Here is a 21,798-nt window from a genome sequence, read left to right as displayed (position 1 = left end):
ACTGCCTAGTAAGCAAGCAGAGGAGTGCAGTCTTACATTGCAACTGTGAGCCGGTATCAAGACTGCAAGAGGCAGCAGCACAATAAAATGCTCCTTCATTTTTTAAAAAATGAAAGGAAACAAAACGTAACAACCGTAACCTGCGCATGAAAAACATGCATGTTGGGGAGAAGATAAGCTTATTCTTCTCATGATGCAGAAACCTTTATTTTTCTCTTTTAGATATTTATTAACAATGAATGGCATGAATCAAAGAGTGGAAAGAAGTTCCCTACCTTTAGCCCTTCAAAGGCCGAGAAGATCTGTGACGTCGAAGAGGGGGACAAGGTTTGTTTCATTTCCTTCCTTGAACCTGGTTGTTGATAGCTACATTTTGGCAACGCAATTGAGCAATCAACCTGAGTTTGTTGTTGTTGTTTAGTCGTTTAGTCGTGTCCGACTCTTCGTGACCCCATGGACCAGAGCACGCCAGGCACTCCTGTCTCCACTGCCTCCCGCAGTTTGGTCAAACTCATGCTGGTAGCTTCGAGAACACTGTCCAACCATCTCATCCTCTGTTGTCCCCTTCTTCTTGTGCCTTCAATCCTTCCCAACATCCGGGTCTTTTCCAGGGAGTCTTCTCTTCTCATGAGGTGGCCAAAGTATTGGAGCCTCAGCTTCACGATCTGTCCTTCCAGTGAGCACTCAGGGCTGATTTCCTTAAGAATGGAGAGGTTTGATCTTCTTGCAGTCCATGGGACTCTCAAGAGTCTCAACCTGGGTTAGGCAGCCCAAACTCCAGCTTGCTCGCACAAACAAATAAGAAAAGGCATGATTGTGTTTCTTCATGACTTCTTTTTAGGTGTGTCTGATATGCATGCGACCACACACACATTGCGCTGAATCAAGAAGTGACCTGGAAACATCACAAAATGGGGAACGGGGTGGAATAGGGTGTTTGCAGGCTTTTTCAGCAGGTGTTCCAGTTATACGCAATTTCACACAAACATGCAGTAACCCAGAATGCCACCTTTGCGCAGACAGGGTGTTGCCTGTACTTGGTTCCACTTGAAATGGCAGAGTTCCTGTGACAGGGATAGGGTTCACTTTAAAGGGGTTTCTCCTGCTGCCAGATCTTCAAAATGGAGCAGGGCCTAAGGAAGGAAGAAGCCAGAACTGGCTTTCAACCCTCCCAGGAGGCGTGTGGAGGGGCACCATTAATCATTAAATACATTAAATTACCTATTATGTGACTAACATCAGTGACTGCTATTTGTATTTTTTGCACTGCGGACTCCATAATGGCTTGAGCTCATTTTGGGCATGCTTTTTTTTTTTTAAGGGGCTACCAGTTAGTGTGGAGTTGGGCACTGCAGGAGCTATGTCCTGATTTGTTTGCACACAACAGTTGTTGATCATTTGTTTTGATTTATTTGAAGAGAGAGAAAGAGAGAGATGCATTTATTTTAATGTCAAGTTGGCATACAGAGTTTTTATACATACATTCTATCAACAAAGTTAACAACATAGACTCTCATTTTGCATAACTAGCACCTAAATCTGATTAAAAAGGGGGAAAGTGACAAAAGGGGGGGGGAGAGAGAAGAAAGCTTCCCATTTTGTGCAGATTTTGTTTAATGGAAAGAGAGAGTGACCTCACATAAAAATGATTTACAGACGGGCAAAATAAAAGATTAAATAGGCTTGGTTTGTTTAGGTTTATGCCCTAAAGTGGGGAAAGAAGACTTTGCATCGCATCAAGCAACTGTTATCCTGCTGTTGCAGATTCCCATCGCTTTCCTTATCACAGAAAAACTGTTTGCTTTTTAAACAGAAATAGACTTCTGTGCAAGAAAGCCAAACCAATTTTACATGTGAAAAGGATCTAGGTATCTTAGTAGACCACAAGCTTAACATGAGTCAACAGGGTGATGAGGAGCAGCCCCCCCCCAAAAAAAACCTAATGCATCAGAAGTTTAGTGTCCTGATCAAGGGAATAAGAGTTCAAGTTCTATTCTGCCTTAGTTAAGCATGATTTGAATTGATTTTAGAATGTTGTGTTACTTTTATTGTTGTTAGCCGTTCTGAGCCTGGCTCCGGCTGGGGAGAGCGGGATATTTATTTATTTATTTATTTATTTATTTTATTTAAGCAAGCCCCAGCTAGAATACTGTATCCAGTTCTGAAAAGGATATTGGCAAGCTGGGATGTGTGCAGAGGATGACCAAGATGTTAAAGGGTCTGCAAAATAAAGCCGCCTGAGGAATGGTTGAGGGTGTTAGGTACATTTAGCCTGGACAAAAGAAAATTTAGAGGTGATAGGATATCCATCTTCAAATATCTAAAGGGGTGTCTCACGGAAGATGGAGCGAGCTTGTTTTCGGCTGCCCAGAGGGGATGACCAAAACCAATGGATTCAAATTGCAAGAAATGAAATTTTGAGAAAACATTAGGAAGAACTTTCTGGGAGTAAGAGTTGTTTGACATTATAATTGACTACCTGGGAAGGTGGTGGACTCTCCATCACTGGAGGTTTTTAAGCAGAGTTTGGATGGTCATCTGCCAGTGTTTCTTTAGCTTTGACTCCTGCATTGTAGGGGGTGGACTAGATGACTCCTGAGGTCCCTTCCAACTCTACAATTATATAATGGTGCATCCTGCATTGTTCAATAAGTGACATTCTGGAATTCCTCTTTGCCCACTGTCTTTTTATTAGGGATATGTACAGCATCTTTGAGAGATATACCCCCCACACCCACCCTGCAAATATTACACTGTTTTGCTTGCTGATTGACTTACGGCATTTTATTGTACTCTGTTGTACATTATATATTTACAAAAATATTGGTATACCACTGTGTCACGAAAAATCAAAGCAGTTTACAGCAATAAAAAACACAAAAGCATACAATAAAAACAACAGAAAGGTAAAAGCAGACACCAATTAACCATTGTGGAAGGACACATTCCTGCATAGACCAGGTGGAATAGAAAAGTTTTTCAGCAGGCATTTAATAGTGCCTGGTGACAGCTGTGAGGGATCTAGTCCTCCATTCACTAACCCCACACTTTAGCCTCATGTTTATGCCTCTGTATTGCAACATCCATGAAACATAACACTGATTAAGCACTGGGTGGGTTATGACTGGAATGTCTGCCCTACCCATAGAGTTTTCTTGTCTGTGCGGTTTTTTGCTTTGGGCCTCCTTCGTAGTCTTGTAACTGAGAGTTGATGTGGGCCTGACCTTTTCCGTTGAGGAACTTCAGCGGAGTGACTCCATTTCCGTAAATAATGACACTGCAGTATCTTGGACCACACAGAGGTATTCAAATAATCTTCTGGGAGCTATGAAGGTCAAACTTTTTAACCAAATGTAGTCACATGCCAGAGCAGGGATTGTTCACCTGCTGTGATTCTGCGAATGATGCTTTGAGAGTTGGAAGTGTATTTTGCTGGACGACCCAATCAATACGTTCACTGTTTTGAGTGGGTGGAAATATACTTCAGCTAGCCACTGAGGGCAGAAAAAGAATCTTCCAGTTCCCTCACCTAGAACATGATTTGGAAGAAACTTTCAGATAAATTTTCCTTTTTGAGGGTTTTCCCACAAACTGCTGGTGGATTTCAACGTTGCCTCCTTGACAACTCTTTCCAAATTTCTCTGCCCACAAATAGAGTGAAGGACTTTGAACATAGCCAACCAAATATGTATTTTAATATTGTTTATGGTGAAGAGGCCCTCAGTGGGCTTGCCCTGCCCCACTTCTGGTTCTCTCTGGGCCCATTGCTTTCTTCATCTGCTAGTATGAGCATCTAGTTTCGTGCAGAACTGAGCAAACTAAAAATTGTGCACATAGAGAATTTTCTTTTTTTTTCCTTAAAAGAATATTTGGCAAAATCCCTCTGTTGAATTTCACCACTCACAAATAGGGTGGACATTTCCATTTGATTCGCCTGTATTTGAAAACTTCAGAATAGGTTTGCCTGGTGCACCCCTACTATCTTCTAGGCCAGGAGTGGCTAAACCACAACCTCTGGGCTATATTGCCCCTCAGTGATTTTTGATTGCCTTCAAAACTCCCCCCCCCCCATTTGACTAGTTACCGTATTTTTCGCTCTATAGGACGCACCCGACCATAGGATGCACCTTGTTTTTGAGGGGGAGAACAAGAAAAAAAAATCTCCCCCTCTCTGCTCAGCGCCCCTTCAGCGAAGCGGCAGGAGAATCGGAGCCCCTTCAATTTCTCCTCCCGCTTGGCTGAAGGGGCGCTGCGCAGCTCTCCCTCTCTGCTGAAGCCAGGAGAGTCTTGCTCTCCCAGCTTCAGAAAAAGGAACCCAAAGCCTCCGGAGTGCAGCGGGAACTCGCTCTGCGCCCTGAAGGCTTCAGGCGGCTATCCCTGAAGCCAAGGCGCCTGCGTTCGCTCCATAGGATGCACAAACATTTCCCCTTAATTTTTGGAGGGGAAAAGGTGTGTCCTATAGAGCGAAAAATACGATAAACTCACATCAGCTTCAGACACTACAGCTGTGCTGGCTGTGGCTAATGGGAATTGTTGTCCAAAACATATGGAGGGCATTGGGCTATGGAAGCATCTAACAGTGTGTTCCTGTTTATTTTGTGTTTGGTCTTTTGTGTGGTAGCCTGATGTCGATAAAGCAGTAGAGGCAGCAAAAGCAGCCTTCCAAAGAGGATCTTTGTGGAGACAAATGGATGCTGTGAGCCGAGGAAGGCTCCTCAACAAGCTGGCTGACCTCATTGAGCGAGACAGAGTGGTGTTGGCGGTAAGTGATGTCTGTAGTGTGTCTGGTCTGGAGATTAAGGCAGAAAACATTAAGAGCCTACTTATGCTGCAATGCGTAAGCCATTGGATCTACAATACCAAGGGTGGCCAACATGTGCCCCCTACATGTAGTTGGACCTCAACCTTCCTCATTCCCAGCCAATAATCAGAGGTGATGGGAGATGCCTTCCAGCGACTTCTGGGAGGTTGTGGGTTGGCTTCCCAGTTCTTGGCTCTGTTTCAAAGGTTAGGCAACTTATGAGATTACAACTTTTCAGCTAACTTCCTTCCTTCATTTAGACCAGGTAGTAAACTCTAGGTTTCAGGAGAGAGTGGAATTAGTGAGGGGGAGTTGTGGAAACCTTTTTCCTTTACAGCCTGAAGAAACCTACCTATTAATGTATACACAAACTCAGAGTTATAGAATATTGCTTCTCTGTCATTGGAGACACATATACCTGAACAGGGATGGGGAACTTCTTGTTGTTGGACTTTAACTCCCATCCACCCTGACCGCTGGCCATGAGGACTGTGACTGATGGGAGTTGGAGTTGTCTGGAGGGCCACAGGTTCCCCATCCCTGAACTAAATGATGCTTTATTGAGATCCTCTAAAATATCACTTATCTGAAAATAGCATCAGTGTGTGGCCTTTTATGGCCTGAGGCAAAAGAGTAAATGATCCCCTCCCCAAGTAAAGGTTTACAGTAATCCAGACTAGCTATGTTACTTTGATACAAGACAGACAATACCACAAATGTCTCTCTGGGAGAGAAAAAAAATACAATAATAATAAATTCAATAACTACCAATTACTGCACATTCATGGCACCCAAATTGAGCCGCTTCACTCTGTCTAATGTTAGGGCCTACCCTGCAACTTTGGTCACCTACTGCTTCCACTGAAGGGGGGGGGATCTTCATGAGGATTAGACAATGGTAGTATGCAGAGATATGGAAGAAATTCAGTTCAGTTCACATTGAAAGGGGAACTGCTTAATTCACACTTGCCAAAACAATATGTGAAATGAAACGCAGCCATCTTTCAAAAATTGCAGTTCTCTGAATTTCTCCAGCCAAGTAATGTGTACAAAAAAGCAAATATGAAAGTGTGCATGAAAATGCACATCTTACTGAAAATAGTATACAAAATGCTTTATATTGTGGAAATTGCTTTGCATTTTAGGGGAAATTGCTTACAAATGACCATGTGTATATTTTAGGTGAAATTTGCACTAAAATACTGGTGAATTTCCAGAGGACTTGGGAGGGGGGGGAGTGAACTGATGTGGAAATGTAGATTGAATTTAAGATTGGAGGAATGATAAACCAAAATGGACAGGTTCACCCATCCCCAGTAATATACCCCCATAGCAAATAGAGTGGGGAATTGATATTTTGTTTCATTCCAGACCTTGGAAACAATGGACACAGGGAAACCATTTCTGCAAGCATTTTTCATTGACCTTGAAGGCTGCATAAAGACACTTAGATACTATGCTGGCTGGGCCGATAAAATTCAGGGGAAGACTATACCTGTGGGTAAGTTGGAGCTTGTGTCTTATACATGTAACTTCATAGGTCTGGCAAACAGAAGTAACCTGTAGTGAGGTTAGCCATGGCTAGCATATGGCTTTGGTTCACAGGAACAGTTCTCAGATTCCTTCCTCTTTGCCCTCGTTCACAGGAAACCATAATTTACCTATAAACCAGGATTAGAAATCCACTTCAGACAGGCTGCCTGAAGCCTACTGCTGACTGCCAAACCATAGTTTGGCCATATTGCTGGGTTTTCAGCTGCAATCTTCCTTTCATATGCTTAGGAGAGAGGTATAAAGAAGGGGCTGGTTCACACATAATATGAAGCTACTGTTTAAGAAGCCATAGTTTGTTCAAGCAAACATAGTGCTTATAGACTATGAAAATAACCCATGCCTTGTTTATCAAAAATTGGTTTTTCAACTACTCTTGCCTCCTGATTTTGTATTCTGGTCTGGGATGGAGTGGTCGAACAAACCATGGTTAAGGAAGGGTGCTTGGTTTACACATAACACCAAGTCTTAGTTAAAACAAACCAAGGTTCATAAGCAATGCTTCATCTTGATGTTTGTTGGCAGTAAACAAACCATAGTGAAGCCTCTGGACCAGATTTACATATAACGGTAAGCCATGGTTCTATAAACCATAGCTTAGTAACTCATGGTTTCGCATGATGTATGAACCAGGCTTAGTAATCCAGCCTTCTTTATTTTGGTGGGGAAACAGATGTAGGGTCCCAATCTGGTTGGGAGTACTGTACTGGTTTTATGGGTGCTATGGGTAGTAAACAGCAATTCCAAGGACAAAAAAGCCAGGGTGTGTGCTTTTTAGCATTAAAAATGCTTTCCCCAGCTGCATTGGATCTTTGATCCTATGGGATCATTCACATCACAACCATCATAGGTAGATGACCTGCATTCTCAAAACTTTTGCAGATGAAAACTTTGTCTGCTTCACCCGACATGAGCCTGTGGGGGTTTGTGGTGCCATTACACCGGTGAGTAGAATGTAGTCTTCTGCATTTCTGGGGAAGTATTCTGTACTGCCGACATCTTGATTTTTACCTGTTAAAGTGAATAATGTTAATGTATCCTTCAATATCAGAGATTTCAAGACAATCTAGCCAACACACTTACAAGTGGCTTTGAAGAATGGATAAATAAATAAAATCCTCATCTCCGCTCACAATGTCAAATGTGGCTGCTTGAGAAGTAAATTGGTTTCCTTTAAACTTCGAAACAAGTTGTGTTTCTCATTCTGGATCATAACCTTTCTCCCCAGAGGTTTAGGATACAAATGCCTTGCTTTTCCCAGTCTTGACACAGAGAGATCAAAATATTGGTGGTGGCCTGCTAGGTAACTGCCAGTGTATGGCCTGTTAACTGAGCCCTGAGCCCTAGTAAGGTCCTATTTCCTTTGTTCACAATTTTGGGTGTGTCCACTTCCACTTCCCTTCCATTGGAATATAGGAATCTGCTTTATGCAGAGTCAAGCCATGGACCCGTCTAGCTCAATTTTGTCTATACTGACTGGTAGTGACCTTCTAGGGCAGCCTTCCTCAACCTCGGTCCTCCAGATGTTTTTGGCCTACAACTCCCATGATCCCTAACTAGCAGGACCAGTGGTCAGAGATGATGGGAATTGTAGTCTCAAAACATCTGGAGGGCTGAGGTTGAGGAAGCCTGCTCTAGGGTTTCAGAAGGCCTATGTGGAGATGCTAGGAGGACTTTCTGCATGTAGATAGATGCTCTCCTACTGAACTACAGCCCTTACTTAGTAGCGGGAGAAGCTGCTGCGTTCTGAGCTGCAGGCGATATAAAGAGTCTAGTGCTAGGAGCTGCTTTTCCCGCATTAGGGAAAACTCCCAGCTAATTGCACCGCAGCTGAGACTTTGGAATGGCTGCGGCGCTACTCTGTCCCTTGCTTAGCATAATGGTTAATCCAGCGTATCATGGCCAATTCTGTTGATTATGCTGCTGGGGAAGATCACCACCCGCAATTAACTCTACTTAAATCTACAACAGGTATTTTTGTTGGCGGAAGATGCTTGTAACTAGGCTGAGAATGTTTACACAGCTGTTGGAATAAAATACCACTCTGGGATATTTCCTTACCACTGCTGGGAGGTGGCCAGTATAGTGTTAGACTAGACTAGGGTTGACATCTGATGTCTCCAGGAAAACAAATGCATAATTTCACTGGGTAGACTGGAGACTCTACTGAGGTTGAACTTATTTTTTGCCTCCCTTTGGCCAGATGAAAGGATTAGAAGGCGCTCCTAGCGATTGTGGAGAGATTTGATTCAGTTCACATTTGCAGCTGAATCGATTGAATTCGCACTTTCTGGAACAATATGAGAGCCTGAAACACAGCTATCCTTCACAATTTGCACTTATCTGAATTCTGCCTCAAAGATGGTTATTGGTGAAAATAATTTGCAAAAATGCACAATATTAGGGACAGCTACTTGCAAAGCTAAGTACGTTAGTCAAAACTGCATATAAAATGCATTAGAAGCACTCAAATGCTGATAGATTTTCATGGTGTGTGTTTTTAAATAAACTAATAAATAAATTGCAAATTGCTGCAAAATGTGGAGAACTGAAGATTGGAAAAATGAGAAATGGGGAGAACCAAAAATGACAGGTCCTTCCATCCATAGGAGCTACTAGTACTCCAACTAGTCTAGAAGAGTGGATTCAAACCAAGCAGGCCAAGGTTATTTCCCAGTTCTACCTAAGAACCAAGGCTATAAACCTGTGGTCCTCCCAGTGTTGCTGGACTACAACTCCTATCATCAATGGCCATGCTGAGTAGGGCTGATGAGAGGTGTCCAGCACTGAGATGATCACAGGTTTCCCAGCCCTTCTTTAAAAAGGGATTGTTAGGGATTGTGTCTGAAATGTTTATGCATGCAAATCATGTGTTCAGCTAAGGGAATCGAGACCTCTGTGGATTTATTTATTTTTAACATCACATTTCCATGTCGTCCTTTCACATAGTTGATCTATCTTTCCACCTATAGTTCCCTTCCTCTGTAGATTCCCTCTGGTCTTACAGAGCTGGGAAGATCTGCCTCACTTGCCCTTGATTAGGATTTTAAGAGCAGCTGCTCTGTGGTACTTGGCTATGATCTGCCAGCGTTACTGGTATAATTCTGTTTGTCTGTGTATATGCGGAGACAAGTAGCACTACAGCGACACCTGGGGACAGGATAAAGTATTACAACGTCAACAGAAAAGGCAACTACGTGTTCTGTCTTGAGAAGAATCACGGTTTTAATATAAAAAGGGGGGCCATAAGTACTTGACAAAGTATATAACAATATGTACATGTGTTACAAACTCAGCTTCAGTGTGCAGGAATTGCCAATGCTACTTAGGAGTGTGTGGGTTTTTTTGGAGGAAGAGGCTGTAATGACACAATTGTGAAGCCGCCTTCTGAATTCCTAGAACAAGAGACAAAGTATAGAAATGGTAGCAATGACATGCTCATAAGGTGAATGTCATGATCTTCTGTTTCAGTGGAACTTCCCATTGCTCATGTTGATTTGGAAGATGGCACCTGCTCTGTGTTGTGGAAACACCTTAGTTGTTAAACCTGCTGAGCAAACCCCACTTACTTCACTATACATTGGCTCTTTAGTCAAGGAGGTGAGTAATGTAGAAGCCAGCCAAATGAGCTTATGTGGCTTTACACACTCAGTGGGTGGGGGGAGACTTTTGAGACCCTTCCCTGTAATTCCAAAGGAATGGAGGTTTGATGACTGGCAAGGAGTGGATGTGCTCTTTGTGCTTAAATCATACATCCCAGTGGCACCCACTCACCCTAACAAAGGGCACAAATTCTCCTTTGCATGCCACCCCACTCCCATGCAATGAATGGAAGCCATGCCCTAATTTTTCTTATTCTGACTCTGGAATAAAAGATCTCCCCCCCCCCCCAGGCAGGATTTCCTCCAGGTGTGGTTAACATTGTGCCGGGATATGGTCCCACAGCTGGAGCTGCTATTTCTACGCATCCTAACATTGACAAAGTAGCTTTTACTGGGTCAACAGAGGTAGGTGATTTTCAACATTTGTGTTTGCCTCTCTTCTTGCCACTCTACAACCCCCAGTTAGTGAACTCTGGAAAGCACAGAAATTAAGCCTACATAGGATGCTTCCTGTCCCTTGACTGGCTCTCACCAGTATGTTTTGGAAGCGTTTTCTGAGGCCGGGTACACACTATACCTTTAAAGTACGTTCAAAGCATGCTATTTCCTTCAAATAATTCTGGGGACTGTAGTTCTACCCTTCAGAGTGTTACAATTTTCAGCAACCCTTAATAAGCTACAGTGCCCAGAATTCTTTGTGAGAAAGGATATGCTTTAAAAGTATAGTGTGAGAGCAGCTATAATTTTTGTTGGGTGGTGTGGCTTGCGAATAGGCAGGCTTTGCATTGCTGTATATGAATAGTTCTTGATGTAGCAACTTCGTATTCTCAACAAGGCAGTCTCAAGAAAAATGTTGAGTTCTGCATACTCTGTCTGCCATTTGCCAGAGAGTATCTCCTTAAATTGGGACGCGAGTGGCGCTGTGGGTTAAACCACAGAGCCTAGGACGTGCCGATCAGAAGGTCGGTGGTTCGAATTCCCGCGACGGAGTGAGCTCCCTTTGCTCGGTCCCTGCTCCTGCCAACCTAGCAGTTCAAAAGCACATCAAAGTGCAAGTAGATAAATAGGTGGGAAGGTAAATGGCGTTTCCGTGCACTGCTCTGGTTCGCCAGAAGCGGCTTCCGGAAGAGGCCAGCTGGGTCAAGCCAAAGGCCCATCCTAGTCCCTTGTCTTTCTAATAGCTAGATGCCAACGGGAAGCCCACAAACAGGACCTGAATGCAACAGCACTCTGCTCACCTGTGATTCCTGGCAGCTGGTACATTCCCTCCAACAGCAGAGGCATAACCCAGCTATTTAATGTCCATGAACTTATCTAATCCACTTTTAAAGCCATCACTACCTTTTATGGGTGGGCGTTCCCAACTTTAACTATGTGCTTTGTAAAGAAGTATTTTGTCTGTCCTGAATCTTCCAACATTCACTTGCTGGTCCCAAGTTTCTCATGAGCAGAGAAACAACTTCTCTCTGCCCATTTCTCCATAAAGGTAAAGGGTAAAGGAACCCTTGACCATTAGGTCCAGTCGTGACTGACTCTGGGGTTGCGGCGCTCATCTCGCTTTATTGGCCGAGGGAGCTGGCATACAGCTTCCAGGTCATGTGGCCAGCATGATTAAGCTGCTTCTGGCAAACCAGAGCAGCGCACGGAAACACTGTTTACCTTCCCGCTGGAGTGGTACCTACTTATCTACTTGCACTTTGACATGCTTTTGAACTTCTAGGTTGGCAGGAGCAGGGACTGAGCAATGAGAGCTCACCCCATCAGGGGGATTCGAACCGCCGACCTTCTGATCGGCAAGCCCTAGGCTCTGTGGTTTAACCCACAGCGCCACCCACATCCCTTCCATTTCTCCATACCTTCCACAGTTCTCTAGCATGCCCTCACCCCAATGTGTTTTGCTCTTGCGTGGTTTGTTCATACACCCACGTCACCCATGCAGCCCCCAATATGACATATATTTGCAAATTGCACCTTGCTTATATTCAGTCTAAACAGTGATTTCGTCAGATGCCACTTTAACAGAATCCCTGATCCACCCCGTGCATTCAATGTTTGTGGTTCAGAGCTTAATACCCTCCCTGGCGCACTGCCAGTGGCATCTGTGGTGGCATTCTCTGCATGCTTGATATGACCTTGTATAATTATGGTAAATTGCTGTCGGCACCGAAGGTCTCTCTCAAACGTCTAAGAGCCGGACAACTGAAGACCTTGGCATGTCACACCACCTACTGGTTGAGTTTGGCATGGCTCTTCCTGGTTCCTGCAATGGTTTGTGGACTATTCCATAGGGGAGCATAGGAAGCTGCCTTAGAATCATAGAACTGCAGAGTTGGAAGGGACCCTGAGGATCATCTAGTCTAAGGTTGCCATATTTAAAAAAGTGAAAATCCAGACAAAAATGTTTGTTTTTTGTTTGGTTGTTTGCTTTTTGCCAAAGTTGTTCAGCCTTTTATTTTTGTTTTGGCCAAAGTTGTTGAGCTTTTTATTGCAAAAACAAAAAACCCACCACCCTGTTTTTAAGCTATTTTTAAAGGAAATTTGCACACACAAAAATCATCACTTCTGACATGGGCTGCCATTTTAATCAATTTTCAAAAATTCCACCAGGACACCATTTTTGGTGGACAAATCCTGGCTATGTCCAGGAAATTCCAGATGTATGGCAGCCCTAATCTAGTCCAGTTGTCCTAAATGGGGATCGAACCTGTGACCGTAATGTTATCAGCACAATGCTCTAACCAACTTGTGCTATCCTTTAAATGGAGTCAGACCTGTCGGCCCACCTAGCTTAGTACCTTCCATGCTGACTGACAGTAGCTTTCCAGGATTTCAGGCAGGGTTCTGTCCCAACTTTAACTGGAGGTGCTGGAGATTGAATGTGGGACGTTCTGCATGCAAGGCAGATGCTCTACGAAAGCACAACGCTGTAAAGAGGTGTGTAGAGAAGAACAGATTAGGACACAGAGCTAGTGTGGGGTGCTGGCAAGGTTTCTCGTTGTGAGATGGACCCACATTTCTGAACCTTCACCAAACAGTTAACGCAACCAAGAAAAATCTCTGGCTTTTGTGCTACTTTTACCCACAACTGAGTAACTTGAGTCCTGTTCCTTTGCAGGTCTGCTTGAAAGATATCTCTACAGGGTTTGCAGCCTAGAAAATATTCTTAAGCTTACTTCCTTGGAAGGAAGTCCCATGGAATTTCATGGTGCTTCCTTCCAGTAGCCATGGGTAAGATGGCTTTGTAAGGGTGCTTCCAAAGGAGAACATAGTTTCTGTATTATTTAATAATAATAATAATAATAATAATAATAATAATAATAATAAATAAATAAATAATAATAATAATAATTGTATACCATAGATCTCAGGTGGTTCACAATAGAAAAACACAATATAAAAAACACAAAATACATACATAATAAAAACAACCCAATATTCCCTCCCTTCCTCAACATATTTTAAGAGGGCATCAGATGTCAATCAGCCAAAGGCCTGGTTATTTTAAACTCCTTCTGCTCCATTTCCACATGTGAGAAAAGGGTGATTTGCCTGTATTTCATGGCTGCTTTCTTCCTGGTGCAGGTTGGAAAGCTGATCAAAGAAGCCGCTTCGAAAAGTAACCTCAAGAGGGTGACGTTGGAGCTCGGTGGGAAAAATCCCTGTATTGTCTGTGCAGATGCTGACTGTGAGTGTGGCTGCTGCCAATAGTGCTAATATTGAAAGGGTCAAGCAGAAAGTCTGTACTGTGTTTGGAGAAGGCCTTGGAAGTGGGGGGGGGGGGATAGGGAAGACCAAATAATGAGACACTGTAAGCCAGTGACATAGCATGGGTTACCAGTGCCCGGGGCTGTGCAGAGGAGGGTAGGAGGGAGGGAAACAGATGGAGTACACATGCACATTCAACTGCAGGAGATCGCAGCCACAGAGATAAGAGTTATTCTGTTGTCTGGAGAGGTCACTTTTTGGTTTGCATGGAGAAGCCGTTTTCAGTGGAGCCCAGTGATGGAAGCACACAGCTATGTTGAGGCAGTACAGCTGTTGCTCCCCCCCCCAACAGTTTTGTGCCCTGGGCGACTACCACTGTGGCCTCTCCACGCTATGTCACTGGTGTAAGCAGTAGTGTAGTGGCAAATTCAGAAGTGCAGGGTTCCTTCACGATAGTCATAGCCACACCTTTCAAGGGTTATTCAATAATCTTATACCTATCTAATAAAAATTAGGGATGCATTTCAACAATCAATGCAGGTCTCTCTGTGTTGCCCTTCAGCTAAATCTACTATTTTCTGTGCACGTACATGGGTGAATGATTTAGAGTGTTCTAGTACCTTATTTTGGCAAGACTCAAGAAGTATTTTCCTTGAAGTTCCATTGTGTGAAACAGAACTTGCACACCGTTCTCCTGAAACTGAAGCACCTTATGTGTTCCTAAATGCTTTGCTCAGGAGCACACAGAATAACAACTCCTTGGTGTTCTTCCTGTTTGCCTTCTCCAGAGTGACCCTAGGAGCCTATCCTCAGTAGCTTGTTTCCTTTCACTCTGACTGTAATCAGCAAAGGGTGAGAAGACTTCTTCTCAGTGGCTCAAAAACTTGACACTGTGCTGTTTGGATGGCTCTAGGCCACCGGAGACAGAGACCTTACTGCAGAAACAGTAACAGTCTTTGACCCACTGCAACCCTGGACCACTGGATGTCCAACAGAGGTCACCATGTTGGCTGTAGGTAATGCAGAAACCAGTGAAATGGTCTGGCTTGCTTATAACAGCCTGCTTTTTCTCTCTTTGCATTCTTTCTGGCTTTCCAGTGGACTTGGCGGTGGACTGTGCCCACCAGGGTGTCTTTTTCAACCAAGGGCAGTGCTGCACAGCTGCCTCTCGAGTCTTTGTGGAAGAGCAGGTGTACCCAGAATTTGTCAAGCGCAGCGTGGAGTATGCAAAGAAGCGGCTTGTGGGGGACCCATTTGATGCCAAAACTGAACAAGGACCCCAGGTAAACTATTGTTTTAATTTTAAAAATGCCCATCTTTTGCTGCCTCCTTTCCTGAGGTGGAACAACAAATGGCAACTCCAAGTATCAGATATTCCGTTTCATCCAATAATTTAGGAAAGGCAGGCGAAACAGATAATGTCAGAGATAACTCAAGTGGAAAGTGGTCACTTTCAGCTCTAGGAATTATCCTGAAGGTATCTCGGTTAATTAGATGTCACATTATTAGATGTTAGGATATAATCTATGGTGCTAGTAAATCCTCTGGGGGAGATAAAAGTAAAATAACCCTCTTGATCCCCTTGACCATGCCCATTACATAACAAAAGATTATGCTTAATTATAAGTTCACAAAGATATTTCCCAGCGTGGTTAGAGGTGGTTGTTCACCCTCCAAGTTTAGTCCAGAAATGGCAACTCCACTTCCCAATTTAACTGGACTGGTCCTGGTTTTTATGGGTTGTATCCAAAGTATCACTAAGTGAAAGGTAAAGGTAAAGGTAAAGGGACCCCTGACAGTTAAGTCCAGTTGCGAACGACTGAGGTTGCAGCACTCATCTCGCTTTACAGCCCAAGGGAGCCGGCGTTTGTCCGCTCCAGACAGTTTTCCCAGGTCATGTGGCCAGCATGCGCTTCTGGCGCAATGGAATACTGACACCAGAGCAGCGCACGAAAATGCCGTTTACCTTCCCGCTGGAGTGGTACCTATTTATCTACTTGCACTTTGACGTGCTTTCGAACTGCTAGGTTGGCAGGAGCTGGGACTGAGCAAAGGAAGCTCACCCCATCATGGGGATTTGAACAGCTGATCTTTTGATCGGCAAGCCCAAGGCTCAGTGGCAGTATACTTGTTCCACCAGTGGGATGTTTTGCACCAGTGGAAGGCTGATGTGCAAGAGCAGGTTTCTGGTGATGTTGTCGTGCCATAGTCTATGTTACACAGCACATTTTTGTCAACCCAACTGTTGTGTTGTATTCTTCTGTTGTTGAATATTTAAAGTTGCCCGTGGTTTCCAGGAACCGGTATTCAGAAGCATTGCTGCCTCCAACTGTGGAAGGAAAACATAGCTGTCATGGCTAGTAGCTGACAACAGCCCTCTCCTCCACGAATTTGTCTAAGCCTCTTTCGATGCATACAAAAGTGTGTTGATCTGGAGAAAACTGCACTAAAATACTGATGGGGTTTTCATGAGGATTTTGTTAATAATTGCAAATTGGTGCAGAACTGTGAAGTGAATTTAAGATTAGGGGGAAAAATAGAAACTGAGAGAACAACAAAAACGACATATGCGTTGATCTCTGCCCACAACAACTGTGCTGCTTTCCTTTTCCCCCCTTTCTGACAGATTGACCAAAAACAGTTTGACAAAATCTTGGAGCTGATAGAAAGTGGCAAGAAAGAAGGAGCCAAGCTGGAGTGTGGTGGTTTAGCCATGGGAGACCGAGGCCTGTTCATAAAGCCAACCGTATTTTCAGAGGTCACAGACAACATGCGCATTGCTAAGGAGGAGGTACAGACATTTTTATTTTAAGACTGGACTGTCATGTTATAAATTTGGGGTGTTCATCTAGATGTCACCTTTGGGTTCCCCTCTGAGCCTGTGATTTTATATTTCTAGGGTGGAATTTCTGCACATGTAAACAGACCATTTTTTATTGTTTTTGCTAAAGTCATCAGCCAGACTCCTTCAGGTTAATTACTCTAGCCAAGAATCTTCAGGTAATATTTTCTGTGGAACACTTTGACCTAAGCTTAGCATAGCAAAGCCTGTTAAATACTGCCCTTGTTAAGTTAAACAAAGTGTTCCATAGAAACTATTATAGCTGAAGATTCTGGAAGGAATTTTGGACTGAAGGGAAGTGCAGTTTGCTGAGAATTGTTGGGAGACCGCGTTGATCATGGCAGCTACAATTTGAAGAGTTCCCTTGAAAGACGGATGGACTGTTGAATTGTTGTGTGAATTGTAGGCCCCGGGATTCTTTGGGAGAAGCCATGATTGCTTCAAATAGGATACTACTTCAAATGTCTAATGCCGCCTCAAGGTGGAAGAGGGGCTGGACATGGGGGGTGGGGCTGTAGAGGCCTCAGTCCAATGGAGTTGACATGTCTGTTAAGTAGCGCAGATGAAAAAACTTTCTGACAGTAAGAACTGTGGACTCTCCTTCCTTGGAGGTTTTTAAGCAGAGGTTGGGTGGCCATCTGTCATGGATGCTTTAGCTGAGATTCCTGCATTGCAGAGGTTTGGACCAGATGACTCTCAGGGTCTCTTCCAACTCTATGATTCTATGAAATAGAAGGTTCATTTTCCAGCTTATTTTACTTTATCCTCTTAGGATTTGTATGATATCTAAATGACTGACAATTGATTAGAATCAATATGATTGATTAGAATGGGTAAAGTATTAAATGTAACTGTGTATTACTGTAATACACTGCATTAAGCACATCTGTGAATTGATATCAAGACCATTACATAAAAATATGAAAAAGGAAATGGTTTTTGGAGGGGAGGAACCAAATTTGCGGATGTTCTTAGTGTGAGCCAAAGAAGGGACCTTCCTGTTGTCCCATTTCTCCCACTGCCAGATTTGTGACTTCTGCTGTTACTTTGGCTTGTGTCTCGCCTTATTTGTATCACTTCTCATTTTGAGCTCTGTAATATCAAACGAACGAGCCACCGTAAGAAGGAATAGGGATGTGGCGACCTGTCAAAGAGTTACGGCTGTTGTAAAATTGCGGCATTTCACATGCTCCATATCCCAAAAGGCACTAATGTCAAAGTAATCAGCAACTTTTATTTCAAAGGCAGGTGATCGATTCAACTAAACTCATTCATCAGTTGACGGCCCTGACTCTATAATGTGTTTGCAGATTTTCGGACCCGTGCAGCCCATAATGAAGTTCAAAAACATAGAAGAAGTGATAGAAAGAGCCAACAGCACAGAATATGGGCTTACAGCTGCTGTGTTTACAAAGAATTTGGATAGAGCCCTAACGCTGGCATCGGCACTGCAGTCTGGGACAGTCTGGTGAGATTTTTTTTTAACAAAAATTGCTCAATATTTAAGGTGGGCAAAACACTGCACTGACCTTTATGCCACCTTGCTCCTCTTCCTTTGTTATAGGCAGTGACCTCTATGTTGCTATGGGCAAAGAGGGTTGTGGGTGACTCATAGCTCAGTTGGTTAGAGCGTGGTCTGATAATGCCAAGGTTGCAGGTTCAACCCCCGTATGGGACAATTGCATATTCCTGCATTGAAGGGGGCTGGACTAGATGATCCTCAATGACCCTTCCAACTCTCTAATTCTATAAAGTGTCTTGCAGGCTTGGTTTACCACCCCTGCTTCACAGGGGTCTACTGAGCTGATGTATAAAGGCGCTTGGAGAATCTGAAATGTAATGTATGTTGCTAATATCTTTGCTTCTTAACGGGGCTGGCTTTCTTCCTCTCCAATAGGATCAACTGCTACAATTCCCTTTTTGCACAAGCTCCCTTTGGCGGCTTTAAAATGTCAGGAAACGGGAGAGAATTGTAAGTAGTTTTGTTTCTTTCGTTTTTTAAGGGGCCTTTTCATTTATTCATTTCTGAAGCCAGCTTGGGGAAAGCCTTAACTGTCGAAGTGCTATCCTTTAAATATATATATATATTCATTTTTCTTTTTCATCCATTACATACATCTCAGTTCCTTAATATTTATTATATATTCCTCCCTCCAGGGCTTCCCCCAACTTCCGCTTCTGGTTTGTTTCTCTTTTCACCCACTTTGCAATCTCCTAACAGAAAAAAGTTATGAATAACATAACATCAAGCTTAAAAACATAAAAATAAAAGTAAATACACTATAATATTTCACTAATAATGTGAAGGTTTATTTAAATAACTGTTAAGAGCTATCCTAATGCTTTAAATGTACAGCATGGCGCATGTGTCATGTGGAAGCACATACACTGAAACTTCAAAGATATTTCTCTCTCTTCTTGCAGAGGTGAATATGCTCTGACTGAATACACAGAGGTGAAAACGGTCACCATTAAACTGTCGCAGAAGACTCACTGAGTGAGGAATGCCACGAGACCTAAAACTCTGACGCTCTGAATGTTAATGTATAGTGGGGGGTGGGGGTTGCTTAAATCTCGCCAGGGGGAGGAAAGTAGCTAAACTCTTTAAAAAGCAAACCATCTATATAACATGTTCGGGTTCTTTAAAATTCCAACCACTTTGTTTAGACATTTGTTTCAGGCCAAAACGGATGCATGCTGAAGAGTCACAAAATAATGAATGTTGATACGCATGAGCCATGCTCTGCAGCCAGCCCTGCTCTACTGGCACCACATGCGCTTCAGTAGCAATTAGAGAGGCAACAAAAGGCCTTGCGGTCGGAAGCAATCCCTTCAAATCACACACGGCACTTGGTCCAAATTCTGCATCTTTGACATGTGCTTGGGGGCGGCTGTGGTTGTGTGGATGTGCGTGTTAGTTGATTCACCAGCATGGCTCCTCATAGGACCCTCTCTTCTGTTGTTGTTGTTGTTGTTGTTGTTGTTGTTGTTGTTGTTGTTGTAGTAGTAAGAAAAGGGATATAGGGCACACAGGACCCACTTATATGCCCAAGGAACTCACAGCTTACAGTGATTTCGCTTACGCAATTGCAACTTTATGCAGCTGGCGGGAAAATAAACAAATGCAGAGCCCCGAAAAGTGCTTTATAAGCCTCTCTGCCTTGCTTCCCAGGCCCTAGGAAGTTTGTGTGTATGAGCTCTGAGATGCTCCAAACAGGGATGGTTCCACCGGGGAGCAGGTCAGGGGGGTTCCTGACATTATGCAGTTATGTGGGGACCTCCAGAACCTAACCCTCACGTAATCTGCAAATTACCTATGCACCTTGTTCCCTAGCACAGCACCTACAGAGTCACAGATCCCTGATGTTTAATGCTGCATATAAAACAATGGGGCAAGAAAGTTTTTAGAACAAGGTGCTGAGGGCAAGGAATAAAAAGATTGGGCCACGCCCACACTGTATATTTCCCTCGTGTGGGGGCCTTGGACCCCACACTGTATATTTCCCTTGTCGCTTGTGAGAAAAGTCAGCTCAAAATTTCCTCCTTAGGAGATGGGGCTGGTTTTTTGTGGGTCCTTCCTCAGGCGGTTTGAGAAGACTTTGAGGATAAAATAGCCAGGCTTCAGCTGAAGTTTCAGCCTACGTGACAAGTCCGTAATTTCTGACCCGCTCATTTTGATGGACCACGTGCCTAAAGTGTGCACAAAATTAGAGGCCTTATTTGCATTTTTTTTACAGAGCTTCTGTAGTCAGGTCATTTTATTTTATTTTTTTAAAAAACCCTCTCCTTCCCCTTTGCTAACCCTGTGCACTGTATTGTGTGTGTGTTTGTGTGGAGCAAATGACTGCAGATTCTGAGTTTTGCAACTCCTCAATGTTGGGATAACTGCTGCATTACAAGCAAACCAAGGCTGCTGCCCTTGTACAGTTCTCTCCAATTTTTGCAAGGGGTTGCACAAGAGAATATACCACTGGATCCAGGCATGGCTGATCTTCTCGGCGAAATGGAGCATTGCCCCATACAAAACTGCAAACACTCTACCTGCTTGTCGTCTTACTGACAAGCAGCCCAAGGGGGAGAGATGTAAAACTGGCTATCAACTTCTTTCTCCTTGGTCTCAATGTTGCCCCCTTGTGGAACTTGGCAAGGGTGAGGATGTTGACAAAATTAGACTCAATTGGCTCTGGCTCCCCCTACTGTTGGGCTCCTTGTCTTCTGCCCTACCAGCCCCAATGAGCACCAGCCACTACTTACTGGATCAAGTAAAACTGGTGTGAAGCCTTTGGCTTGCAGACCCTCCTCCTTTGACCCATGAGATCCTTTTGGCCAAACCACTCCTACTTGCACTTCATCAGAGGCGGTACATGACATCAGGTGTAGGCTAGATAAAGATTTGGCTCTGGTATTTGGTAATCGCAGAGTGCGGGCTGGTTGTCAGGGGCTGTGGGGTGCTTTGCAAGGGGCATCCCAAGACCCTGAGAATCAGCTGATTGTGAAAGGAAAAGAGAGGCAAACAGTAAAACAAGGCTACATGGGGAGAATTTTGATTCAGTTTTTCGTTTAAAGATGAAGGTCCTAATTTGCACTTTCTGGAACCATACAAGAGCCGAAACAGGCCTCCTTTGAAATTTGCCAGTTCTCCAAGTTTTGTGATGCAGTTCTCAAGCAAAGGAATGTTTACAGAAATGAATCTGTTTGTGAAAATAGAGTATGGAAATGTATTATGTTAAGGGGGATTGCTTGCAAAAAGTGTGCATTAGTCAAAGCTGCAAAATGTATTTTATTTTGGAAAAAGCTGCATAAAAATGCCGATGCTGATGAATTTTAATGAGGATTAAGGCGAAAACAAACCACCACAATTACTGCAGAAAAGTGGAGAACTGAACTGAAAATTTGGAAAATGAGAAACGGAGCCACAAGTCCCTCACTTCAGCGATTATTAGTTGACCTGTCTGCTTCTTCTGAGTTTAAATCACTACAATCATCATGCCATTTGAGATTCTATTTTCTAGTGGCTGAGAATATATAATATATATTCATTCCAGATCAAGTTTTTTGACTTGTAACTACTTACTGTAACAGGGTTTCAAAAAGAAATTGTATACACTGAATTTTTCTACATTGGATTATTAAAAGCATCATTAGGCACTAATTGTAAAGTACAATCCAGTAGAGCCTTTATATTCTTTCATTGCATGTTAGTGCTTTTTTTTGTATGAAATATTACTTAAAATGTTTAAATATATAAATATATATATTTATAAATTAGAATGCAATTAATCTAATGTATTTTTAAT

At 43.3% G+C, this 21,798-nt stretch overlaps 1 protein-coding gene across 1 annotated transcript in view; it reads left to right on the top strand.

The window, feature by feature from the left end:
* Positions 1–20,271, top strand: part of ALDH1A3 (aldehyde dehydrogenase 1 family member A3) — a 28,937-nt gene extending 8,666 nt beyond the window's left edge. The window contains exons 2-13 of the mRNA XM_081839039.1: positions 223–327; positions 4,622–4,762; positions 6,173–6,302; positions 7,235–7,296; positions 9,824–9,952; positions 10,246–10,359; positions 13,537–13,639; positions 14,758–14,942; positions 16,286–16,450; positions 17,812–17,969; positions 18,399–18,473; positions 18,926–20,271. Coding sequence (XP_081695165.1) covers positions 223–327; positions 4,622–4,762; positions 6,173–6,302; positions 7,235–7,296; positions 9,824–9,952; positions 10,246–10,359; positions 13,537–13,639; positions 14,758–14,942; positions 16,286–16,450; positions 17,812–17,969; positions 18,399–18,473; positions 18,926–18,998 — 1,440 coding nt within the window. The 3' untranslated portion in view covers positions 18,999–20,271. The remainder of the gene's footprint in view (positions 1–222; positions 328–4,621; positions 4,763–6,172; positions 6,303–7,234; positions 7,297–9,823; positions 9,953–10,245; positions 10,360–13,536; positions 13,640–14,757; positions 14,943–16,285; positions 16,451–17,811; positions 17,970–18,398; positions 18,474–18,925) is intronic.
* The last annotated feature ends 1,527 nt before the right edge of the window (positions 20,272–21,798 follow it).

This window comes from Podarcis erhardii, assembly GCF_964252035.2.
Source record: "Podarcis erhardii genome assembly, chromosome: 14".
Lineage (NCBI taxonomy): Eukaryota > Metazoa > Chordata > Lepidosauria > Squamata > Lacertidae > Podarcis > Podarcis erhardii.
Note: the sequence above shows the minus strand (reverse complement) of the source record. Positions and strands in the feature narration are given on the sequence as shown.